The sequence below is a fragment of the Hemitrygon akajei genome, chromosome 2 (genome assembly GCF_048418815.1).
Source record: "Hemitrygon akajei chromosome 2, sHemAka1.3, whole genome shotgun sequence".
NCBI lineage: Eukaryota > Metazoa > Chordata > Chondrichthyes > Myliobatiformes > Dasyatidae > Hemitrygon > Hemitrygon akajei.
In genome coordinates, this window is record NC_133125.1 from 83,619,177 (window position 1) to 83,644,110 (window position 24,934).

A 24,934-nucleotide genomic window follows, 5' to 3' on the forward strand; every position below is an offset into this window, starting at 1 on the left:
TTTGCATTACATCCAGGGATTCATCAAACTGTCGTGAAAAATATTCACAGAGTGATAAGTCCTTTAACCCTTGTCGATCCATGTCCTCTGACAGTGACTCTACCCTCCTCGTCACTGTTGCAGGGCCAAGCGGTATATTATTTATTGCCGTTTTGATGTTGTCTTTGTTTTTAAAGTCATTAACAACAGTCTCTGCAGTAATGGCCATTGCTTCCTTGAATAAATCGCCATCTGTAAAAGGCTTCTTGTGTTTAACCAAAAGGTGACTTACTCGAAATGATGCTTCAATAGCAGCCTTATTTTGAGCAGCATGTTTTGTGAAAAACAATTGCTGAGCCTTCAACCCCGATTTCAGCTCCTCAACTTTCCTGGCATGGATTGTGCTCTTTGGGGGGTAGGTGCCTTTAAATTTCTGGTGGTCGGTGTTGTGATGCCACTCCAGATTCCCTCTTTTCGTCAGTCCTTGTGTTTGGTGGCACAATATACATACACACTTGTCTCTCACCAAGGTAAATAAAAATTTCTTTTCCCATTCTGGATGGAGTTTGTATGTTTTCGCCTTCTTTCGTGGAGCCTCCACCACGCTAGCTAGCTACCTTGCAGGATATCACTAGCGAGTGCCGTACATTGGCGTGTGTGACAGTCTGTAGTCTTATCTGATCTAATAGGTCACCTTGATGCAGCACAAGCTACGCTGAAAGAATACAACAGTCACATGATGTCAGCACACACGTGACGCATGACGCTGGGCAGTGGAAAAAGAGAAACAGAATAACCAGGGAAAGCAACTAAGCGTGGATTAAAAACGGCTCACATATGTGCTCTAGGGGTAAAATTTGCTTTTGCATCAAAAGATTTATCAGGCATAATGTATTTGTAGTCATTTCTACTTTGAAAAAGGACCACTCGACAACTTTATGCCCAAAGGAACAACTTTATCTGGGACGGGCAAAACCAATATTTAACATACAGAGGTTTTCACTGAACCACGGTGCATGGTAATAATTATTATTATTTATTTTTATATTGCTCACATTACAACAGTAATTGTGTATTTATTTTTCTTTTTTTTGGAATCTACTGGGAAAGTCTCAAAGATCGACCAGTCGATCGCAATTGACTAGTTGGTGACCACTAATCTTATCTATGCCCCTCATGATTGTACAGCTCTCTAAGATCACCCATCATCCTCATACAGTTAAATGAAAATAGTCTCAACGGGCTAAACCCCTCACTGTAACTCAGTCCTTTGAGTCCTGGCAAAACATCTGCAAATCTCTTTTGCACTTTTTCCAGCTTAATGATATCTTTCTTGTAATAGGATGACCAAAACAGAATACAATATTTCAAATGTGTCTCCACAGACATCTTGTACATCTGCAACATAACATGCCATCTTCTATACTCAGTGCCCTGATAATGTTGAAAGCCTTCTCTAACATCTGGCCTACCTGCAACTCTAATTATAGGGATCTTGTACTTCCAGATCCCTCTGATCCATGACAACATATATGTCCCCATATACAAACCTGAGATTCATGTTCTTGTGGACACTCACAATAAATAAAAAGAAGTACAACGGAATCAATAAAAAGCCGCACACAAGATGGGCAAACAACCAGTCTACAAAAAAACAACAAACTGTGCAAATAGAAAAACATCAAAATAATAATGACAACACACACAAAATGCTGGTGGAACACAGCAGGCCAGGCAGCATCTATAAGGAGAAGCACTGTCAGACGTTTCGGGCCGAGACCCTTCATCAGGATGAAGATTATAGATGCTGCCTGGTCTGCTGTGTTCCACCAGCATTTTGTGTGTTGTTGTTTGAATTTCCAGCATCTGCAGATTTCCTCGTGTTTGCAAAATAATAATGATAAATTATTAAGTTGAGGGAACGGTTCAATGTTGGGCTGAGTGAAGTTAAATAATGTTGTCACCTCTGGTTCAAGAGCCTGATGGTTGAGGGTTAATAACTGCTACTGAACATGGTGTTGTGAGTCATGAGGCTCCTGTACCTTATTCCTGATGGCAGAAGCAAAAAGAGAGCATGACCTGGATCACGAGGGTCCTTGATGATGGATGCTAGTGTCTACGACATTGCTCCTTGTACATGTCCTCAATGGTGGGGAGGCTTTACTCATAAGACCATAAGACATAGATCAGAATTAGGCCATTCATCTCATTGTGCCTGCTCCACCATTCCAATATGGCTAATTTATTAACCCTCTCAGCCCCATTCTCCTGCCTTCTCCCCATTACTCTTGACAACCTAATTAATCAAGAACCTATCAACATCTGTGTTAAGTATAGCCAGTGACACGCCCTACACAGTTGTCTGTGGTAATGTATTCCACAGATTCGTCCCCAACCCCCGGCTAAAGAAATTTGTCCTCATCTCTGTTCTAAATGGATATCCCTCAAATCTGAGGCTGTGCACTTTGATCCTAAACTCCCCCATTATAGGAAACTTACTCTCCACATCAAATCTATCTGGGCCTTTTACTATTCAATATGTTTCAATGTGATCTGACCTCATTCTTTTAAACACTAGCGAGTACAGGCCCAGAACCATTCAACACTCCTTTAAATGTTAATTATTTCATTCCTGGGATCATTCTCATGAACCTTCTCTGGGCCTTCTCCAATGTCAGCACATCTTCTCCTAGATAAGGGCCCAAAAACTGCTTTCAACACTCTATGTGGTCTAACCACTGCCTTATAAAGCCTCAGCAATACATCCTTGCTTTTGGATTCTTGTCCTCTCAAAATGACTGCTAACATTACCTTCTTTACCACTGACTCAGCCTGCAATTTAACCTTTAGGGAATCCTGCGTAAGGACTCCCAAGTCCCTTTGTGCCTCTGATGTTTTCTCTTCATTTAGAAAACAGTCCACATTTTTATTCCTTCTGCCATATGGTATGACCATGTACTTCCCTGCACTATTCCATCTGCCATTTATTTGCCCATTCCCTTCTGCAGACACCCTGCTTTGTCAAACCTACCTTACCCTCCAGCTGTCATTTTATCATTTGCAAATTTAGCCACAAAGTTACCAATTCATTAATTAAAATAATTGATATATAATCTGAAAAGAAACGGTCAGAACATCGACCTATGCAGAGCACCACTAGTCACTGGCAGCCATCCAGAAAAGACTCACTTTATTCCCAATCATTGCCACCTGCTAGTCAGCCAATCTTCCATCAATTCTTTTAGCTTTCCTGTAATACCATGGGCTCTTAACTTGCTAAGTAGCCTCATGTGCAGCACCGTCTCAAAAGCCTTCTGAAAATCCAAATAAACAACTTCCACTGACACTCATTTATGTATCCAGCCTTTTATTTCCTCAAAAAATTTCAATAGATTTGTCAGGTAAGATTATCCCTTTTAGAAAACCATGCTGACCTTGGCCTATTTTATCATGTGCCTCCAAGTATCCAGAAACCTCATCCTTAATGATGGATTCTTATATCTTCTGACCACTGAAATCAGGCTAACTGGCTTATATTTTCCTTTCTTCTGCCTCCCTCCCTTCTTTGACAGAGGAATGATCTTCTTTGCAATTTTCCGTTGTTATGTTCCCCAGTAACCGGGTGACTTACCAGCAAAGATAGAGAGGTCCGCTGAAGCCTGATGATACTATTTTCAAACGTTTTATTTATAAAGGGGCACAAACGTATGGTTAATACAAAACATTCAGATCATATACATCATCAAAACCCAATCCAAAGCACAGGTATAGTAATAATCAATCAAAAATAAGCTCTATCGTTGTCTAGGGGTAATGTATATATTGTTCGCTGTATATCTGAAAGTCTTTTGCGGCCACTGCAATTCCACCAGCTGCCGTCTGTTGTGGTGTCGCGTTGGTGCACTTTTGTTAGAAAGAGAGAGAGAGAGATTGAATGAAACAGTTACCCGACAGGTTTTCCAACCTGTAGGAGTTCGGTTCGTCGAAGTCTCGTTGGGGAATGGACTCTCATCTGTGGCCTCCCCTGAAACTAAGCCGTTCTTCCATGGTGAGGTCGCCAATCCCAGGCAAGGAAAAGACGCACACGAACCCCACCGCTGGCTGTCGCTATCAAAACGCTGTTGCAGGATTTCTAGCGTGTCTTCTGGTGCGTCTGAAGGGGTCGTGCCCCCCAGACCCTCCTTTATACTTCCTCACGGGATCGCCGGTGTCAATCTCTCTCTCAACCAGCCCAATTTGCCCGAGGGCTTTACACGTGGTCTTCATGAGACAATAGTCAGAGTCGCTTTATTCTGCTTCCCGGGGGAACGTGGTCTTCAGCACGTCTCCCTCTCTCTCCCATTTTCCTGTGTCTATTCAGCACGTCTCTCCCCCTCTTGGGTCATTTGACCCCCCACTTGACTAGGGCTCTTGCGATTCTCACAAAGGAGGGGGCTGGGGTCATAACACCTCCCCTCTTAAAAGTTTTTTACCAGCGGTTAAAAACAAGTTGGTACAGTCTCATAGGATTTTTTTAATCTACCACAATACACAAGCTCCTCTTTTCACAGAGTACTACCATTATACATTCAAGTCAGTATCTAAACAGGTAACAATTACAGTGTCCCTTTCTTTAATATCTTAACATCGCGTACCGTACTAAAGTCTTGTAGCATCAAACTTCAGCTCAATAACCACCTATTTATTTATTTTCTTCAGCAACAAAACTAAGGAGGTGTGATCTTAGCTTAGGTGCATCTACAAAAGTTTATACCAATACTAATCGTTTCGGTCGTGTTATTTCACCGGCAGGTCTCCAAAGGGGTTGTCTTTATATCTCACAGGCTTTGGCGCAAACCTGTACAACCGGCGTTGCTGTTTAAAAATGGCATTTTCTATTAACCATCGCCTCTTTTACGGAGAGTCCCCCCGTGGGGAACTTGAGTAATTTGGTGAGGTACTCTCCTGCCTTTCCTTTCCACAAGGGTTATTCTCTTAACTCCGTGTCCCCAACCTAGTCCATCATGGGAATTTCCACCCAATTCTTTAATGCTACACAGGTAGTTAACCCTTTTGTCAAGACCATGCAGGCTGATGTGTTTCAGTTCGAACCTTTTTCTCCAGCCACATTTAAATTTCGGCTTCCTCACAGCGCTTTCTTGAATAACAATAGCGTGTGGGGCACCCTTACATTCCAAATCAACCTGTAATCGATGCGCAGTCATCAATCTAGGCCTTAATTTTTTTTCATTCGATTTGGGAACTACAGATTTACCGTTCTCCTCCACAACAACAGTTATCTCCCCATTTGTAAACTCCACATTAACTCTGAACACCCCCTTCAGCACAACCATCTGGGAACTCACACTTCCCACGGTTAACCCTTTCTTCCCCGAACCAAGTCTATCTGATCCAAAAGGACGGCCGTCTCGTCCAGCTGAGTCAAATACCTCAGACTTTTTCTGAGCTCCGTGACTAGGTTCAGGACCACGTGCATCCCCATCTTGGACACACTCAAACGGGGCATTTGCCTCTTCCAGGCTTTCAATACCTGTACCCTTTTCAAATTCTAAATTCCCCTGATCTTCCCAGTTACTCTCTGGGCAACTCACTTCCGGATTAAACTCAACCCCGCGGGCTGAAACAACTTCATCTGCCAACCCAGCAGACTTCTTCAAGGCAATGGCATCCTTTTCATCGAGGACTGCCCTCATTTCATTATCGGGAACACCTTTAGAATTTTCAACTTCTTCAAACAGTTCTGCCAAACCAGACAGATCATCCATGTCCAACCCTGGAACTTTTAACAGCTTTATCTGTTTCTCCTCTTTATTTCCTACCTCTAGGACCTTTTCCTTTGCTAAGGGAAGATCTACCTTCTTTCCCTTACCCCCTTTTACGTTACTATTCCTGGTTTTACCACCCTCGAAACCCTCGTGGCACAGGGTCGGTAAAGACGTCTGGGCCAATTTTAAACTGCTCCCGTTCTCAGCTGCTGCTCTCGACAGGCTGCGAGTGACCGCGCATGCGGGATAGATTTTTGGATCTGAGGGAGGGGCCTCAACTCTCACAGGCTGGGTTGTCAGCTTCACGGCTGCACCCATCTTCCCACCCGCTAGGTCGTTACCCAGAAGGACGTCCAGGCCTTCCCCCGGCAACTCCGGCAGGACCCCCAGTTCCACTGGTCCCGACACCAACTCACAATCTAGAAGGACCCTATGCAAAGGCACTACCTCGGTCCAGTTTCCTATGCCTCTCAGGGCTGCCTCGCCCGTCGGAGGTCCGAATGGTAATATGTTACGGCTAATTAATGATAGCTCCGCCCCCGTGTCTCTCCAAATCCGTACGGGGATTGGCGGGTCCCCCTTCCTCACAGACACGGTTCTGGGTGACAGATAAATCTCCGACCCCTCGCGCTCTCTGCTCCCCTGGGACCCTCTTGCCGATTTTCTGATTACCACTGCACGCCCGATAGGGATCGCTGCTCTCTCTCTCTCTGGCTCCTTTCTCGGAGCAAAGCATTTTGATGCAATATGACCCACCTTTCCACAATTAAAACAGGTCAAGCCAGGACCTCTCCTGCCGTCTTGCCTCTCCTCAATTTTACCACTAGCTCCCAGCGGGATCTCCGCCTCAGTCGGCAGGCTTTCCCTACCATTCCGAGGGTCTCTCGGGTAACTTTTTGGCGAGGAAAACTTTTTCTTGTGGGTTAGGGCATATTCATCTGTGAACCTAGCAATTTCTGAGATGGACTGATTCGTCCTCTCATTTAAATACATCCGGATCTCTTCCGGAACACAACCTTTAAATTCCTCAATCAAAAATAACTCCCTGAGATGCCCATAGTTCTCGGCCACCTGTTCCGCGGTGCACCAACGGTCCAAGAGCACACCCTTCTCATGGGCTAGTTCGATATACGTTTGATTCCACCCTTTCCTTAAATTTCGGAACCTTTGTCTATACGCCTCAGGTACTAACTCGTAACCTCGGAGAATGGCCTCCTTTACTTGGTCATAATTCCCTTCCCCTTCCGGGGGCAACGCTGCATATGCCCGCTGTGCTTTCCTTCGTAACACACTTTGTAACAACGCCACCCACTGCTCTCTGGGCCACTTCTGATTCACTGCCACCTTTTCAAAAAGCAAGAAATAATATCAACATCCTTCTCCTCGAACGGGGGGACCAACCTCAATGCCCGACTAACATCAAACCCCTCCTCTCTCTCTACCCCTTGAGCTCTTCGCTCTTGCCTTCATCTGTCCAGCTCCAATTCATGGCTCCTTTGTTTCTCTTTCTCTTCTGCTTCTAGCTGCTTTAGTTTGAACGCCTGCTCTCTTTCCTTTTCCTTTTCCTTCGCAGCTGCTTCTAGCTGCTTTACTTTAAGATCATGTTCCAACCTTACTTTCTCCAACTCTAACTGATCTGTCCCACTCACTAATCTCTTTTCGGGGATATTTTCCAAATCCTCAGCTGCAAACACCTTCTTCCCAATGTAATACTGATTTATGACCCTTCGCACTTCCTGCTTTTTCATTGATGACCTCACCTCTGCGAGGTCTAACTCCTTTGTCAGATTTACCAAGTCTAATTTGGTAGCCGTCCCTAGCGCCTCTACAGTCGGGTTTCTCATAAATTCATCCACATCCATCTTTGCTGGTTTCCTGTCTGGCTACCTGCGTAACCAGATTTAAGTTTGGACTTACAGCCCGATTCACTGACCCTCCCCTTTGGTTTCAAATCCCGGGACGAGGCCCCACTTGTTACGTTCCCCAGTAACCGGGTGACTTACCAGCAAAGATAGAGAGGTCAGCTGAAGCCTGATGATACTATTTTCAAACGTTTTATTTATAAAGGGGCACATACGTATGGTTAATACAAAACATTCAGATCATATACATTGTCAAAACCCAATCCAAAGCACAGGTATAGTAATAATCAATCAAAAATAAGCTCTATCGTTGTCTAGGGGTGATGTGTATATTGTTCGCTGTATATCTGAAAGTCTCTTGCAGCCACTGCAGTTCCACCAGCTGCTGTCTGTTGTGGTGTCGCGTTGGTGCACTTTTGTTAGAAAGAGAGAGAGAGAGATTGAATGAAACAGTTACCCGACAGGTTTTCCAACCTGTAGGAGTTCGGTTCGTCGAAGTCTCGTTGGGGAATGGACTCTCATCTGTGGCCTCCCCTGTAACTAAGCCGTTCTTCTGTGGTGAGGTCGCCAATCCCAGGCAAGGAAAAGACGCACACAAACCCCACCACCGGCTGTCGCTATCAAAACGCTGTCGCAGGATTTCTAGCGTGTCTTCTGGTGCGTCTGAAGGGGTCGTGCCCCCCAGACCCTCCTTTATACTTCCTCACGGGACCGCCGGTGTCAATCTCTCTCTCAACCAGCCCACGTTGCCCGAGGGCTTTACACGTGGTCTTCATGAGACAATAGTCAGAGTCGCTTTATTCTGCATCCCGGGGGAACGTGGTCTTCAGCACGTCTCTCTCCCTCTTGGGTCATTTGACCCCCCCTTGACTAAGGCTCTTGCGATTCTCACAAAGGAGGGGGCTGGGGTCATAACACCATCCTCCAGAACCATTCTAGAATCCAGTGATTCATAGAAGAAAATTACTAATGCCTCCTCAGTCTGTTCAGCCTCGTCTTTCAGAACGCTGATGTGTAGTTGATCTGGTCCAGATGAATTACCTACCTTCAGACATTCCGGCTTCCCCACCATCTTCTTCTTAGTAATGGCAGCAGCACTCACTTCTGCCACTTGGCACTCTTGCATTTCTGGCATTTTGCTTGTATCGTCCACAGTGAGGACTGAGGTAAAATACTTATCAAGTTCATCCATCATTTCTTTGACCCCTATTATTACCACTCCAGTGTCATTTTCCAGTGGTTCAATATCCACTCTAGTCTCCCTTTTACTCTCTATATAGCTGATTTTTTAATGTTATTGACTAGCTCACTTCCTTATTTCATCTCTTATTCTCTTTATGACTTGTTACTTGCCTTCTTTTGGTTTTTAAAAGCTTCCCAATCCTCTAATTTCTCATTAGTTTTTGCAATATTATATGCCCTCTCTTTTGCTTTGATGCTGTCTTTGATTTCTCTTGTCAGCCATGGTTGCCTCATCCTCTTTTAAAATACTTCTTCATTTTTGGGATGCATCTTTCCTGTGCCTTTTGAATTTTTCCCAGAGACACCAGCCATTACTGTTCTGCCGTCATCCTTGATAGTGTCCACTTCCAATTAACCTTGACCAGCTCTTCTCTCAAGCCTCTGTAATTCCCTTTACTCCACTGGAAAACCAATACATCCAATTTTTAGCTTCTCCCTCTCAATCTGCAGGGTAAGTTCTATTATATTACTATCACTGCCTCCTAATGGTTCCTTTACCTTAAGCTCCCAAATCAAATCTGGGAAATTACATAATATTCAATCCAGAACTTCCATTCCCCTAGTGGGCTCAACCACAGTGAGATTGATCTTACTAGTGGGCTAAAACAAGGATGGGTGATCACATTGAAACTGATCAAATATTTAAAAGCCCAGATAAAGTGGTTGTGGAGAGAATGTTTCCCATAGTGGGAGAAGCTAGTGCTAGAGGACAGTTTCAGAATTGAGGGGCATCCATTTGGAACTGAGATGAGGAAAAATTTCCTTAGCCTGGGTGGTGAATCTATTGAATTCATACCCTTAATGCACAGACCTGTATCCATTACTTCATACAGGCTTTTCTGTTCCTTACCAAGTTGTAATTCAACCTGTCAGTGATCTCTCCACTGCACATCTGTAGAAGTCTGACAAAGTTTACAACATGGATCACTCAGGAAGAAATATTCCGGCAGCAAGAGATTTAAGAATGTTTAAAAACATTTCCTGTACACAAGTGGAAGGAGAACAAATTAATTATTACTCTGGATCTGATGCAGAACAATAAAAACATAAAGGATAAAAAACACAATAATAATCTCAAAATAACACACAATAAATATAAGCAATAGACACAAAATGTTGGTGGAATGCAGCAGCCAGGCAGCATCTGTAGGAAGAAGTACAGTCAAAGATTCAGGCCGAGACCCTTCATCAGGACCTGGCCCGAAACGTCGACTGTACTTCTTCCTATAGATGCTGCCTGGCCTGCTGCGTTCCACCAGCATTTTTGTGTGTTGCTTGAATTTCCAGCATCTGTAGATTTCCTTATGTTTGCACAATAAATATAGGTACATAATGCAAGAGCTGCTCATGGCCATTCTTGATAAAGATTATGCATGTTTTTATCTTCTTTAATCTGCATATATCCTACAAAAGGCTTGTACATGTTGATAATTTGCATTATAATGGTTACTCTGTTATTTGTATCCTTTAACTCTGACACTAGCTTGTCATATGTTTACAATACCCTTCCAAACTGACAGTCAATCTATATAACCTAATAGTTCATATTTGGCCATGATGCTCGAATCCATCTTTGGCAAAACATTTGGTCCTGATTTTCTTGATTATAGACCATTATCCTTCAATAAAATGGTGATGATACAGAGAATATCTAAAGAAGATGGACGAAGCAGGAGTAATCAAGTCAGCTCCTTATGCCGAGTCTAACATTGAAAGTCATGGCCTGTTTTTAACTCTTTGCCACTTTTGGTAACTTATGTACAGTACAAGGACACCTGGATAACTCTAAATGCGAGTGCCTTTCAATCTGTACATCATTGCTGGGGCCTATTCAGATTTTCATACATCGCTGCCCTCCTTCAAAGGGCTTCTCATTGATGACTTCAGATATCTCTTTTGACTCATCTGGCAGATCGCCACTGCCACCGCACCCTTCCATTTGCTATAGAGATGACTTTGGATAAGTTCTCTACAAATAGTTTTTCAAAGGCAATATTGTTATCCTGACATTGATTATTGTTGAAAGTTTGGTGTTTGGGACAAAATGCATGCACATTGGTCACTGTACTCACTTCTGAACTCCACATCAGCTTTCTCTTAACCAGGTAGGCAGAGTGCCCTATCAGGCAATGTAGAGAACACACATTAAACTGCTGGACAAATCAGCTGGCATCTACCAATCCAGAATTCAAGCTGACTACAGCAAAAGTAGGATTTAAGGTGTTAATTAATTAACATGGAATTTGAAAAAATTTTTATTTTAATTTCAAAAGTAAACTTTATCCATAATACAAGTATGGACAAACAATGCTTTTTGTTTATATTCTTGGTGTAATTTGGTCAATACTTTTAGTAGTATTTAGTAAAAGTTTGCATTCCTCAACACAGACTCAAACTGCCCAAGGACTCTCGTCCCTTTGTGCCTCAGTTTTTTTTATTTTCTCTCAATTTAGAAAGCAGTCAACCCTTACATTTCTCCTACCAGAGTGCATGACCATACACTTCCTGACCCTCTATTCCATCTACCATTTCTTTGCCTATTCTCCTAATCTGTCTAAATCCTTCTGTAGCCTCTTTATTTCCTCAAACTTACTTGGCCCTCCACATATCTTCATATCATCTGCAAACTTTGTAATGAAGCCATCAATTTCATCATCCAAATCATTGACATGTACGTAAAAATAATCTGTCCCAACACAGACTCCTGTGTAATAGCACTAGTCACTAGCAGTCAACCAGAAAAGGTTCCCCTTATTCCCACTCTTTGCATCCTGCCAATCAACCACTGCTTTATCCATGCTAGTACCATGGGCTTGTAGATTGGTAAGTAGTCTCATGTGAGGTAGTTTGTCAAAGGCCTTATGAAAGTCCAAGTACACAACATCAACCAATTCACCTTTGTCTATCCTGCTTGTTGTTTCTTCAAAGAATTCCAACAGATTTGTCAGGCAAGATTTTCTTTTGAGGAAACCACGTGAACTACAGCCTGTTTTATCATATGCCTCCAAGTACCCTGAGACCTCATCCTTGATGATCAACTCCAATGTCTTCCCAACCACTGAGGTCAGATTAATTGGCTTATAGTTTTCTTTCTTCTGCCTCCCTCCCTTCTTGAAGAGTGGAGTGACATTTGCAGTTGTCAGCTCTTCTGGAACTATTCAAGAATTTAACGATTCTTGAAAGATCATTACTAATGCCTCCACAATGTTTTCAGCCACCTCTTTCCGAACCCTGGGGTGTACACCATCTGGTCCAGGTAACTTATCTACCTTCAGACCTTTTAGTTTCCCAAGAACCTTCTCTCTAGTTATGGTAAATTCACATACTTCATGACCTCTGACACCTAGAACTTCCATCATACAGCTAGTGTCTTCCACAGTAAAAACCAATGCAAAATATTTATTCAGTTCATCCGTCCTTTAGTTGTTCCCGATTATAACCTCTCCAGCATTGTTTTCCAGCAGTCCAATATCTGCTCTTGCCTCTCTTTTACACTTTATGTATCTGAAGAAACTTTTGGTACTCTCTTTAATATTATTGGCTAGCTTATGTTCGTATTCCATCCTTACCTTCTTAACGACTTTTTTAGTTGAACTCTATCAAATCACCTTTCAACCTCTTTCATTATGAAACCTGCTAGATCTATGTATACAAGACCTAAGACTTTGTTTAAAGAAAATGAACATTAAAAAAGCCCTCTAACCCAGTTAATACAGTGGATTCCTAATAATTGGGCCTTTAGTTTATCAGGACAGTCGCTTATTTGGAACAACTCTTAAGGGACAAAAAAAATCAAGAAAATAGTCGGGATTCCCTTCATTTATTTGGGACACCATGCTGCCTAATTGAGACAGGAGACTGTTGCTGAACAGTTTCTAAGTAGTCTGTCATGTGCACGTTTAGTGGCCATTAGACACGACACTCTGCCTAGAGTAAACAGTTTTCAAATGGCATCAATTGTGTGTGGTGTTGTCAAAGAGCAGTGATTATCAAGGCTGATAGGAGGTGAGTAATAAGCAGTAAGACAATTCAGAACTCTTTTGCTTAATGTGATAACATGCATTCAGGCTTGCAGATGCCAAAAATGGCTGGGAGTGAAAATGAAACAATTCACTACTTCAACAAGTTAGGAACAATGAAGAATTTGAAGGTATCGCCAATCATCCTGAATGTTACAACAAAAATTAAGATTTGGAGGATGCAATTGTCAAAAACATTGTATGAAGGCAGTTTATTATCTACACTAGGTGGCTGCACTGATTTTGTTCATTTAGTCAATCGAAAGAACACAGCAGTGAACACTATTAGCAACTCTTTATAGTAGTGTGGTGATTTTGGTAGTGTTCTAATATGTTCTGTATTTCTTTTAACTATGTAACTTGTTACTCAGTTAAACAGTAATTTGTCTATTTTATACCTTTTTAACTATTTCCATGAAACTTCGGCTAATTGGGACAACTGCTTAAATGGGCCAAAATGTACTGTTCCCATTGTGTCCCAATGAACCAGAATCCACTGTATTAAGGCATGTAAAAATGTAGCCCTTATCTTTAATAAATCTAAGTGCTAACGAAAATATCATTAACTGTATCTTTTGCTCTGGAACTGGTTTTGATGATCAACGATCGTTTGTTTAAGATGGACAGAAGCACAGAACATAATTACTTACGTGGTTTGTAAGCAGCTTCTTATCGTCTGATATGTTTCTACTCCAAAGGCTGCCCTGAACAAGCTGCTGCCACTGATTGTTCAAATCCCTTCGGTGCGTTTGAAGGCTGCATGCGGCTCATTCTGATTGACAACCAAGCAGTGGATCTCATTTCAGTGCAACAAGGTCTACAGGGAAACTTCACTGACCTACATATAGATCTTTGTGGCATCCAGGACAGGTAATTGTATAGCCTTCTTTGTACCATTTAAAAGTTCACAGATGGTTATCTCCTGTTATGTTATGCACATCTACAGACAAAAGGATACTACTTAAAGATTTCAGTTATTTTTTTACCTGAAATGTCTTGCATTTCAGTATGATTGGAGTTATTTGGTTTCAAATAGTTCTTAAGAAGTCATTGGAGTAATCATATGCTTAATTTATTGACTTATTTATCACCTTATTAATCACTTTATTTATCTCTGTTTATTTGCTAGCTTATTTATTTATCTAACTGCCTATTTATTTACTTATTAAAAAACTAAAATCAGATGTATGCTTAAGACATAGGAGCAGTATTAGGCCACTCATCCCCTCAAGTCTGTTCCACCAATCCATATTGGCTGATTTATTACTTTTCCCAATCCCGATTTATTGTCTTCTCCCCATAACTTTTGATGCCCAGACTAGCCAAGAACCTATCAACCTCCACTTTAAATATACTGTATTTAATAAGTTGGTCTCCTCAGCCATCTATGGCAAAGAATTCCACAGTTCTGTCTAAAGAAATTTCTTCTTTAAATTTCTTTTTGTTTAAATTTCTTAGTTTTAAACAAACAGCCCTCTGGTCCTAGTCTCACCGACTATAGGAAACATCTTCTCCACATCCACTCTTCCTGGGCCTTTCAATGTTTGATCAGTTTCAATAAGATCCACCCCTCACTCTTCTAACCTGTCAGGGCAGTATGCAACAGGAGAAAGAATAGAAAATCCACATGCGAACCTATTTGCAATAATCATTTGTTCCCTTTCTTTCAAGCATGTAATGGGCATATACTGTGGTGTAATGTTCTATTTAGTTACATCTGTTTGAGAAACGTTATGAGACCATACTTCCATTGGGTTTTGACGGAGAGGTTTTCATGAGCCTCTCTCATTTTTGGGGAGAAACCAGAAACTGAGGTGCTCCTTGGCAGAGTATGTGTTTTAATTTCACACTCCTTTCACAAGTGGCAACTGCTTATTTTGGAACAGAGTCCGTGGTTCTGGTTTCTCCAACAAGACATCAAAGTTCAAAGTTTATTTATTATCAAGGTATGTATACCATATACATCCTTGAGATTCGTCTTTTTGCATGCAGCTTCAAAACAAAGAAACACAATAGAATTCACAAAAAAAGAACCCACACCACAAAGATAGTCATACGTCCACAGTGCAAAAAAGAAAGAACAAATCATACAAACAATAATAAAAACCAACAATTCTACCTACACCTCTCCTAATAAGGTACCTCAGGATCTTGACTGTTACTATGTAGATCTGTTCCTCCTTTCTAAAGTCTACAACATAAGCAACACTGTCTAACCATTCCTTATAAAACAGTTCAATCATTCATAGTCATACAGCTTACAAATAGGCCACAGGCAATTTACCCATGAAAACCCAGCTGTCTATCTGTCCCAGTGTCATTTGCATGTATTTGGCCCATAACCCTTTAAAATATATCCGGAAATCTGTCCAATTGTCTTTTAAATATTGTAATTGTACTACCCATATAGCTTCCTCTGGCAGTTTATTTCATATACATACAGCCCCCATGTGAAAATGTTGCCCCCTCGGTTCTTCTCAAAATCTTTACCCACTTTATGCCCTCTAGTTTTAGACACTCCTGCCCTGGGCAAAACACTGCGAGCATATTGATGCCCTCATTATTTTTTGCACCTCTCTGTGAGGTCACCCCTGAGTCTCCTCTGCTCAAAGGGAAAAAAAATTTCTCAGTCTATCCAACATTTCCTTCTAAAGCATGCCTTCCAGTACTAGTAATATCTTTATATTAATCCTCTCTGCACCCTTTCCAGCTTAATAACATTCCTTCTATAGTTGGGCAAACAGAACTGCATGCAATACTCCAGTGTCATTTCCTAGGTATTAGTCCCATAAATCTCTGAACTGCTTCTGAACTATAATAATATGAATCCTTAAAGAGTGAGTATGTAATATTCCAATTGATAGGTTCATGGTTAGTCAGGGCATCAAAGGTTATGGGGAGAAGGCAGGGGAAATGGGGCAGATTGGGATAATAAAAATGCCATTATAGAATGGCGGAGCAGATTCAATGGACCAAATGGCATATTTCTGCTCCTATGTCTTATGTTCTAACGTATCTTGCCAGACTTTAATTAAATAAAACGTTACTTCAAAGTCCTGGAAGAACTTAGTATGCCAGGCTGCATCTGTGGTAGGGAAATAAAAAAATATTTCTGGACTGGCCCAATGAAAGGTCTTGACCTGGAGCGTCCACTGTCCATTTCCCTCAATAGATGTTCCTTAACTACTAAGTTCCTTCAGCAGACCAGGCAGCATCTTTGAAGAGAAATCGACAGCAGACACCTTTGTGCATTCTCCCAGATTCATGCATTTTTTTGCGTGTCCTAAAATAAGACCATCCAACATTTGTTGAAAATTCCTCTGCTGAAGTACGATGACATTCTTGTAGTTTTGATTATTACTCAATATACCACTGTTTAGCCTTTTGCAAATCATGCATTTGGACACCCACAGCCCACTGTATCTTAGAGCCCTACAAATCTCATGCCATTTTGATAAAAAGCTCCTTTATAATTTCCCTGCAAAAAGTTGACAATTTTACTTTTTCCCACTATATTCTGTATTTGCCAGAGTTCTGCCTATTCACAACTTATCTATTTTAGTTTGTGTATTGATAAATTAATCTTTATTAACTAATCTGCACTACTTATCATTATTACATTGCCTTCACAAGATTTTATATAAAATTTCAGAATTTACTTTACTATCTTTGTTTCACAAGTTTTAATTAATCTTATAGTTTTATTAACTTTATTACCTTTGATTTTTTTTTGAGTATCTCTTCATGTGCTAGACCTGAACCTACAAACCTAGGGTATTTTCAGTGATGGCAAACAACAGGCAGAGACCAAGAAATAGTTTAGGAACTTACACATGGTCCTTCTGACAGAGGGAAACAATATAGAACACTCCATTAAATTGGGCAGAACGGAGACATTGATGGGAAACACAGATATTGTTCCAATGACACAGGATGTAAAACAATGACATAAGAGAAAGGCCCAACCCCGAGCTTTGTTTACTATCAAGGACATTGTGGGAGCATGGCCTTCTGACACCTACTCACCTCTGTGACTGACATCAATGTCCATTTTGAGCATGCAAAGAGTCAGCAAGATCTGTACACTGCTTTCAGACCAGTTGAGTGTGGTCCTGGGTGAAGACCATAAGCCATAGTATTATGCCATTTAGCCCATCAAGTCTGCTCCACCATCTGATCTTGGCTGATTTATTTTCCTTCTCAACACCATTCGCCTGACTTCTCCCCATAACCATTCAAGAACATATCCACTTTTTAAAAACTATACACAAATGGCCTCCACAGCCATCAGTGGCAATAAATTCCATGGATTCATCACCCTCTGGCTAAAGAAATTCCTCCTCGTCCCTGTTATAAACATATATCTCTCTATTCTGATAATGACAATGAGAGATGAAGCCTGCTGGGTCCAGCATGATCCACCCAATTGAAATAAAGCCTAATCATATTTTATGCGACTGTGTGGCAGGATTTCATTGCCTTGAATAAAAGGAGTGTGTCAACCAGTGAAGTTAAACTTAAAGCTTTGCAAACAGTGTAAGTGCATTTACAAGAATGATCCCAGGAAAAAAAAGTTTAATGTAGGAGGAGCATTTGATGGCTCTAGGTCTGTACTTGCTCGAGTTCTGAGGATGTTCTACGAGGCTGTGTTGGCCAGTGCTATCATGTTTGCTGTTGTGTGCTGGGGTTGCAGGCTGAGGGTAGCAGACACCAACAGAATCAACAAACTCATTTGTAAGGCCAGTGATGTTGTGGGGGTGGAACTGGACTCTCTGACGGCGGTGCCTGAAAAGAGGATGCTGTCCAAGTTGCATGCCATCTTGGACAATGACTCCCATCCACTCCATAATGTACTGGTTAGGCACAGGAGTACATTCAGCCAGAGACTCATTCCACCGAGATGTAACACTGAACGTCATAGGAAGTCATTCCTACCTGTGGCCATCAAACTTTACAACTCCTCCCTCGGAGTGTCAGACACCCTGTGCCAATAGGCTGGTCCTGGACTTATTTCCACTTGGCATGATTAACTTATTTAATTATTTATGGTTTTACATTGCTATATTTCTTCACTATTCTTGGTGTGGCTGTAACGAACCCAATTTCCCTCGGGATCAATAAAGTATGTCTGTCTGTCTGTCTGTCTGTTTAGAAGAATGAGAGGGTATCTCATTAAAAACTATTGAATATTGAAAGGCCTAGATAGAGTGGACATGGAATGGATATTTCCTGTAGTGGGGGGGGGGGGTGGGGGGAGTCCAGGAATGGAGGGCTAGCCTCAGATTAAATGAAGTACCTTCAGAACAGGGATGAAGAGGAATTGCTTTAGGCTGAGGAATGGTAAATCTGTGAAATTAATTGCCACAGACAACTGTGGAGGCCAAGCCATGGGTATATTTAAAGCAGAGTTTGATATATTCCTGATTAGCCACGGCATCAAAAGTTACGAAGAGAAGGCAGTTGTCTCGGGTTAAGGGGGATAATAAACCAGCCATGATGGGATGTGGTGCAGACTTGATGGGCCAAATGCCCTAATTTTGCTCTTATGTATAATAGTCTTATAATATGAGTAAATCTTGAATAGAGTAGCTGGAGTACTACAGTAGCCACTTAATTTCCAGTACTGTGACTAGAATGACCACTTCCCAATCATTGAGCTACAGAATTGAATTGATTTTATTTCTTACATCCTTCATGTACATGAGCAGTTAAAATCTTTACGTTACGTCTCCATCTAAATGTGCAATATGCAATTTATAGTAATTTGTAATAAATAGTATGTACAACAGGACAGTCAATATAACATAGAAATGCAATTGTATCAGCGTGAATTAATCAGTCTGATGCCGTGGTGGAAGAAGCTGTCCCAGAGTCCGTTGGTTTTGGCTTTTATGCTGCAGTACCATTTCCCGGATGGTAGCAGCTAGAGCAGTTTGTGGTTGGGGTGACTCAGGTCACCAACGATCATTCAGGCCCTTTGTACATACCTGTCATTGTAAATGTCCCGTATAGTGGGAAGTTCATATCTACAGATGCGCTGGGCTATCCTCATCACTCTCTGCAGAGTCCTGTGATTAAGGGAGGTACAGTTCCCATACCAGGCAGTAATGCAGCCAGTTAGATGCTCTCAATTGTGCCCCTATAGAAAGGTCTTAGAATTTGGGGGGCCATACCAAACTTCTTCAACCGTCTGAGGTGAAAGAGGTATTGTTGTCCTTTTTTTTACCACACAGCTGGTAAGTACAGACCCCATGAGATCCTCGGTGATGTGTATGCCAAGGAACTTAAAGCTGTTAAAGCTGTTCACCCTCTCAAACCCAGATCCATTGATGTCAATAGGGGTGAGCCTGTCTCCATCCCTCCTGTAGTCCACAACCAGCTCTTTTTTTTTGTGACATTGAGGGAGAGATTGTTTTCTTGACACCACTGTGTCAGGGTTATGACTTCTTCACTGTAGGCTGCCTCATTATTATTTGAGATTAGGCCCATCAATGTAGTATCATCTGCAAATTTAATTAACAGATTGGAGCTGTGAGTGGCGACACAGTCACGGGTATGCAGAGAGTAAAAGAGCGGGTTTAGGACACAGCACTGTGGGGCTCCTGTGTTGAAGCTCTCACCTAAAGGTTATCTGGATGCTTTTATTGCAGCAGCATCAGGACATAGATCATTCATTTCCCTCTTCCCCTGGCAGCCTTGTTTCCCCTTTTCCCCTGTAACCATTCCCTTTGACTGTGACTTTAATTAGACATAAGACATAGGAGCATAATCGGGCCATTCAGCTCATCGAGTCTTCTCCACCATGATATCATGGTTGATTTATTATCCCTCTCAACCCCATTTCCTGCCACTTCTCTGTAACTTATGACACCCTTTCTAATCAAAAACCTATCAACACGCTTTATGTGTACGCAGTGACTTGACCTCCACAGACATCCATGGCAATGAATTCCACAGATTCACCACCCCCTGGCTAAGGAAATTCCTCCTCAAATCGAAGTCCCTTTGTCAGTGGTGTGTATACTTTTCATAGTCACAACATTCAAGCTGGGTGACGTGGATTTATGACCTTGTTTTTCTCCTGTTAAGTTTAGAGCAGTGATGTTTCTTTTGAATGTTCTTGAAAGGCTGGTGATTTATGCATGCAGAACCTGGGGACAGACTTTTTCTGGTACATATCAGCTATGTAATTATACATTTTTGCATATTACACGCACACAGTTGAATTGTGAGAAAAATCTGTTTAAAGATAAATACCTAACATTCATGCAATCCCATATCACACTGAATTGCAGCCAGCAACTCTGCACAATGCAGTCTTACTGAAGTATGTTGAATGTTGTTAAATATGCAGACGTAGCTGTTTTACTCCAGAAGATGGTAATAGGGCAGCTATATTCTTTGAGATTTAATTCAACACCATTTCTTCAGACCTCGGAGAGCCGACAGAAGAATGGACACCATGGTAGGGGTTGGGTTTTCTGACCCAAAGCTAAGACAAAGGCAGGAGACCAATATATTGTTATACAACCCTGAACACCACACCACAGGGAGGATGTGGTTACACTAGATAAGGTGCTTTTGAAATTCATGAGTCACTTCCCAGATTTGAAGGATTTTATGAAGACAGATTGACAAGGCTGGGACTGTTTGTTTAGAAGAAAAGAGATCAAGGGTAGGTGGAGCTTCGACTGAGATATCTAAAATTCTGAGAGATTCATACAGGACAATTGGAAATTAGCTATGGTTTTCCTTAGCAGGTAAGTCAATGCCCGAGAACATAAATTTGAGTTATTTGGTATTGGGATTAGAGGGGAATTGGGGCAAATTATTTCAACCAAAGAGTGTTGAGGGTATGGAATTCTTTCTCAGAAAGAATGATGGTGGAATGAAGGTAGGAACAGCTTCTTCTCTGTCTTCATATTTCTGAATGGGCAATGAACCAACACATAAGCACTATCTCATAAGTTTCACTTTCCTTTTGCATGACTTATTCAATTTAATTAAGTCATGCAAAAGGAGACATATCTTACTGAAATTTATAATATTTTTTATGTATTGCACTGTTCTGCTGCTGCAAAGCAACCAGTTTGACAACATATGTCAGTGATATTAAACTTAATTCTGATACTGATTCTGAGATTCTCACCACATTTATAAGTAATTAAAACAGAAAATGTTGGAAATATTCAGCAAGTAGATCTAGAGGGAGAAACAGAGTTGATGTTTCTGGAGAAATATATGTTAAAAGCCAACACATGTCAGCGATAATAAACCTCATTCTGATTCTGTGAGTAACCAAAGACAGAGGAGAATAGGAATTGATAGAAAACTACATTAGCTCTGTGCTGCAAAGTTTTTTAATTCCATGAGGAAAGTTGAAGATGATGAGGAAAGTACAGAGTTTGAGGAAAAAATGAATAGTGATGTGCTGCTTTGTGACAAAAGCTGCTTCACCAGCAAAAGACCAAAATGAAAGAAGCCCATTCTGCTGAGGAAGAGAACTAGAATATAGGATATCATAAGAGAGAGGGGTGACGACATGAAACAATTTGTAAGTGCAGATAGAATATTGAAGAGTGTGTGAATGGAGCAGAATGTAATTTCACGTGAGGAAAACACTGATGATAAATGAGAGGCACTCAACATGAGATATAATGCTACGACGGAAATTTATGTGAATTCAGCAGATGAACCTTCATATCCTTGCCAGTGAAAGTAGAAGAAGCAATGAATTAGCAATGAATCTGTTTTATGGTATTAGCTGAAGGGAAAATATTAGCATTTTTTGAAAACTTTCTGTTCCTTGACAAGTGCTGTGTGCGCTTATACAAAAGTTGTGAAATCTACAAAAGGAGGAGGGCTTGAGAATAAAGAAAATAAAAGACTTCTCATGATCATGTTCAAACTTTCTAAAGATATCTTTAAATTAAATGTCTGTCTTTGGAGTGGTCACTAATGCAGGAAGCATGGCAGTGATTTTGTGCATAGTGAGATCCCACAGGCAACACCCTGCAATTGGCCAGGTTATTCGATAAGCATAGAACACAGAACGGTTCAGCAAAGGAGAAGACACTTTGGCCCACGATATTGCATCCAACTAATTCAAAATCATGTTTATTGTCATCTGTATAATGCAGGCACAGGAGCAATGAAAATCTTTCAGCAGCATCACAAACACATTTCATCATTAGGAGCAATCGCAAGAAAAAACATAATAAATATAAATTAGTTCAACATTTTGCATGAAAGAAAACAATTAGAATAAAATAAAATATGAAGTCCATTTTAGTGCATAGCGATTAAAGTGGCCATAGTGTTGTGCTTGTTGATTCAAGAACTGAATGGTTGAAGGGATTAAAATATTGATGCCTATTTACATTAGTTCCTTCTGCCTGTACACAGTTCATATCAAAAAACCATAAGACATAGGAGTAGAATTAGGCTATTTGTCCCATCGAGTCTGGTCTGCCCTTTCATCATGGCTGACTTATTATCCTTCTCAACCCCATTCTCCTGCCTTCTCTCCATAATGTTTGAAGCCCTTACCAACCAAGAACCTTTCAACTTCTGCTTTAAATATGCACAGTGACTTGGCCTTCTCAGATGCCTGTGACAATGAATTCCACAGATTCACAACCTTCTGGCTGAAAAAATTTCCCCTCATCTCTGTTCTAAAGGGACATCATTCTATTTTGAGGCTGTACTCTCTTGTTCTAGACAACTGGAGTACAGGAAACATCCTCTCCATGTCCACTGCAAATAGGCTTTTCAATATTTGAAAGATATTGCTCCATGCTCTACATATACATGCACTTATCTAAAAGCTTCTCTAACACCCGTATTGTATATAACTCTACCACCACCACTAGCAGTGCATTCCAGGCACCCACCACTCTGGGTAAAAAAAAAGTTTGCGCTGCCTTGCTAAGCCTGTTCCCATCATATATTCTATGTTCATCTCCTTGTCGTTATCATATCCATGGATCTGTCCTGGGACCAGCATGTAAATTCCATCTCAAAGAAGACACCATAGTGACTCTACTTTCTTAAAAGTTTGTGTGTGCTGGGCATGTCATACACAGTAAAACTTTGACAAACTTCTATAGATACACAGTGCAGAGTATCTCGCCTGGTTTTATCATGCCATGGTATGAAAACACCAATGCCCAAGAATGGAAAAGTCTACAAAAATGCTAAGTACAGCTAATCCATCATAGGCAATGTCCTCTCCACCATTGTGCACACTAATGAGTGCCGACACAAGAAAACCTGCATCTACCATCAAGTATCTAGGCCATGCCCTCTTCTTGCTTCTGCCATCAGGCAGGAGGTCCAGGAGCCTCAAGTCCCACACCAGCAGGTTCAAGAACAGTTATTACCCATCAACCATCAGCTTCTGAACCGGTGTGGATAACTTCACTCACCTCAAATCAGAACCACTTCCACAACCTACAGACTTAGTTTGAAGGACACTACAACTCATGTTCTCAGTATTATTTGCCCAATTTGTCTTCTTTTGCACATTGATTGTTTATCGGTCTTTGTTTATGTATAGTTTTTCATAAATTCTATAGTATTTCTTTATTTTTCTGAAAATACCTGCAAGAAAATAGATCTCAGGGTAGTAAATGGTTATTTATACATATTGTATGTACTTTGTAAAAGTTAGTAGAGTTTGTAAAGATAGTTTTTTTATAATTATATAAAATGGAAAAGGGTGGCTAAAGTGCATGTAGGTACGTTGGAGGGTGAGAAGGGGAATTTGATATTGGGTAATGAGGAAATGGCCAAGTCTTTGAATGAGTGTTTTGTGTTGGTCCTCATGTGGAGGACACCATGCCAAAGAGAGATGTTACGGATGCAGTGGGAGGTGAGCACCTCGATACAATATCTATCACTAAAGAAGTAGTGCTGAGCAAACTTGTGGGCCTGAAAATAGACAAGTCCCCTGGTCCTGATGGAATGCATCCCAGGGCACTGAAAGAAATGGCAGAAGTTATAAGAGAGGCTTTGATGATAATTTACCAAAATTCCCTGGACTTTGGGCAGGTCCCGGCAGATTGGAAGACAGCAAATGTCACGCCACTGTTAAAAAAAAGGATGTAGGCAAAAAGCAGGTAACTATAGGCCAGTTAGTTTAACATCTGTAGTTGGGAAAATGCTTGAAGCTATCATTAAAGAAGTAATAATGAGGCATCTGGAAAGAAATGGATCCATCAGGCAAACGCAGCATGGATTCAGCAAAGGCAGGTCCTGTTTGTCAAACTTACTGGAGTTGTTTGAGGATATAATGAGCACAGTCAATAGAGGAGAAGAGATGAATGTTATTTACTTGGATTTCTAGAAAGTGTTTGATAAGGTGCCGCATAAAAGACTTATCCATGAGATAAGGATGCATCGAGTTGGGGGTGATGTATTAGCATGGATAGAGGACTGGTTAACTAAAATAAAGCAGAGAGTTGGGATACATGGGTGTTACTCTGGTTGGCAATCAGTGGTGAGTGGTAAGCTGGGCCAACAACAGATACATTAACCATCTGGAAGAGGGGACTGAATATAGTGTATCTAATTTGCTGATTATAATAAATTGAGTGGAAAAGCAAATTGTGCAGAAGACACAGAAAGTCTGCAGAGAGATATGGATAGGTTAAGTGAGTGGGCAAGGTCTGGCAGATGAAGTACAATGTTGGTAAATGCAAGGTCACCCACTTTGGAATGAGAAATGAAAGAGCAGATTATTATTGAAGTGGTAAAAAATTGCAGCTTGCTGCTGTGCAGAGGGAGTTGGAGCATGAATCACAAAAGGCTGGCTCCCAGGTGCAGTAGGCTATCAAGAAGACAAATGGAATGTTGGCCTTCATTGCTAGAGGGATTGAATTTAAGAGAAGGGAGGTTATGCTGCAATTGTACAGGGTACTTGTAAGGCCGCGCCTGGAGTACTGCATGCAGTTCTAGTCTCCTTACTTGAGGAAGGATATATTGGCTTTGGAGGTGGTGCAGAGGAGGTTCACCAGGTTGATTTGAGATGAGGGGATTAGACTTGAGTCACCTGGGAATGTACTTG

General features: G+C 41.2%; 1 protein-coding gene across 3 annotated transcripts in view; it reads left to right on the top strand.

The window, feature by feature from the left end:
* Positions 1-24,934, top strand: part of LOC140714304 (contactin-associated protein-like 5) — a 1,942,527-nt gene that overhangs the window by 802,921 nt on the left and 1,114,672 nt on the right. For all 3 annotated transcript variants that reach the window (XM_073025413.1, XM_073025423.1, XM_073025434.1), the window contains one exon: positions 13,566-13,737. In XM_073025413.1, coding sequence (XP_072881514.1) covers positions 13,566-13,737 — 172 coding nt within the window. The remainder of the gene's footprint in view (positions 1-13,565; positions 13,738-24,934) is intronic.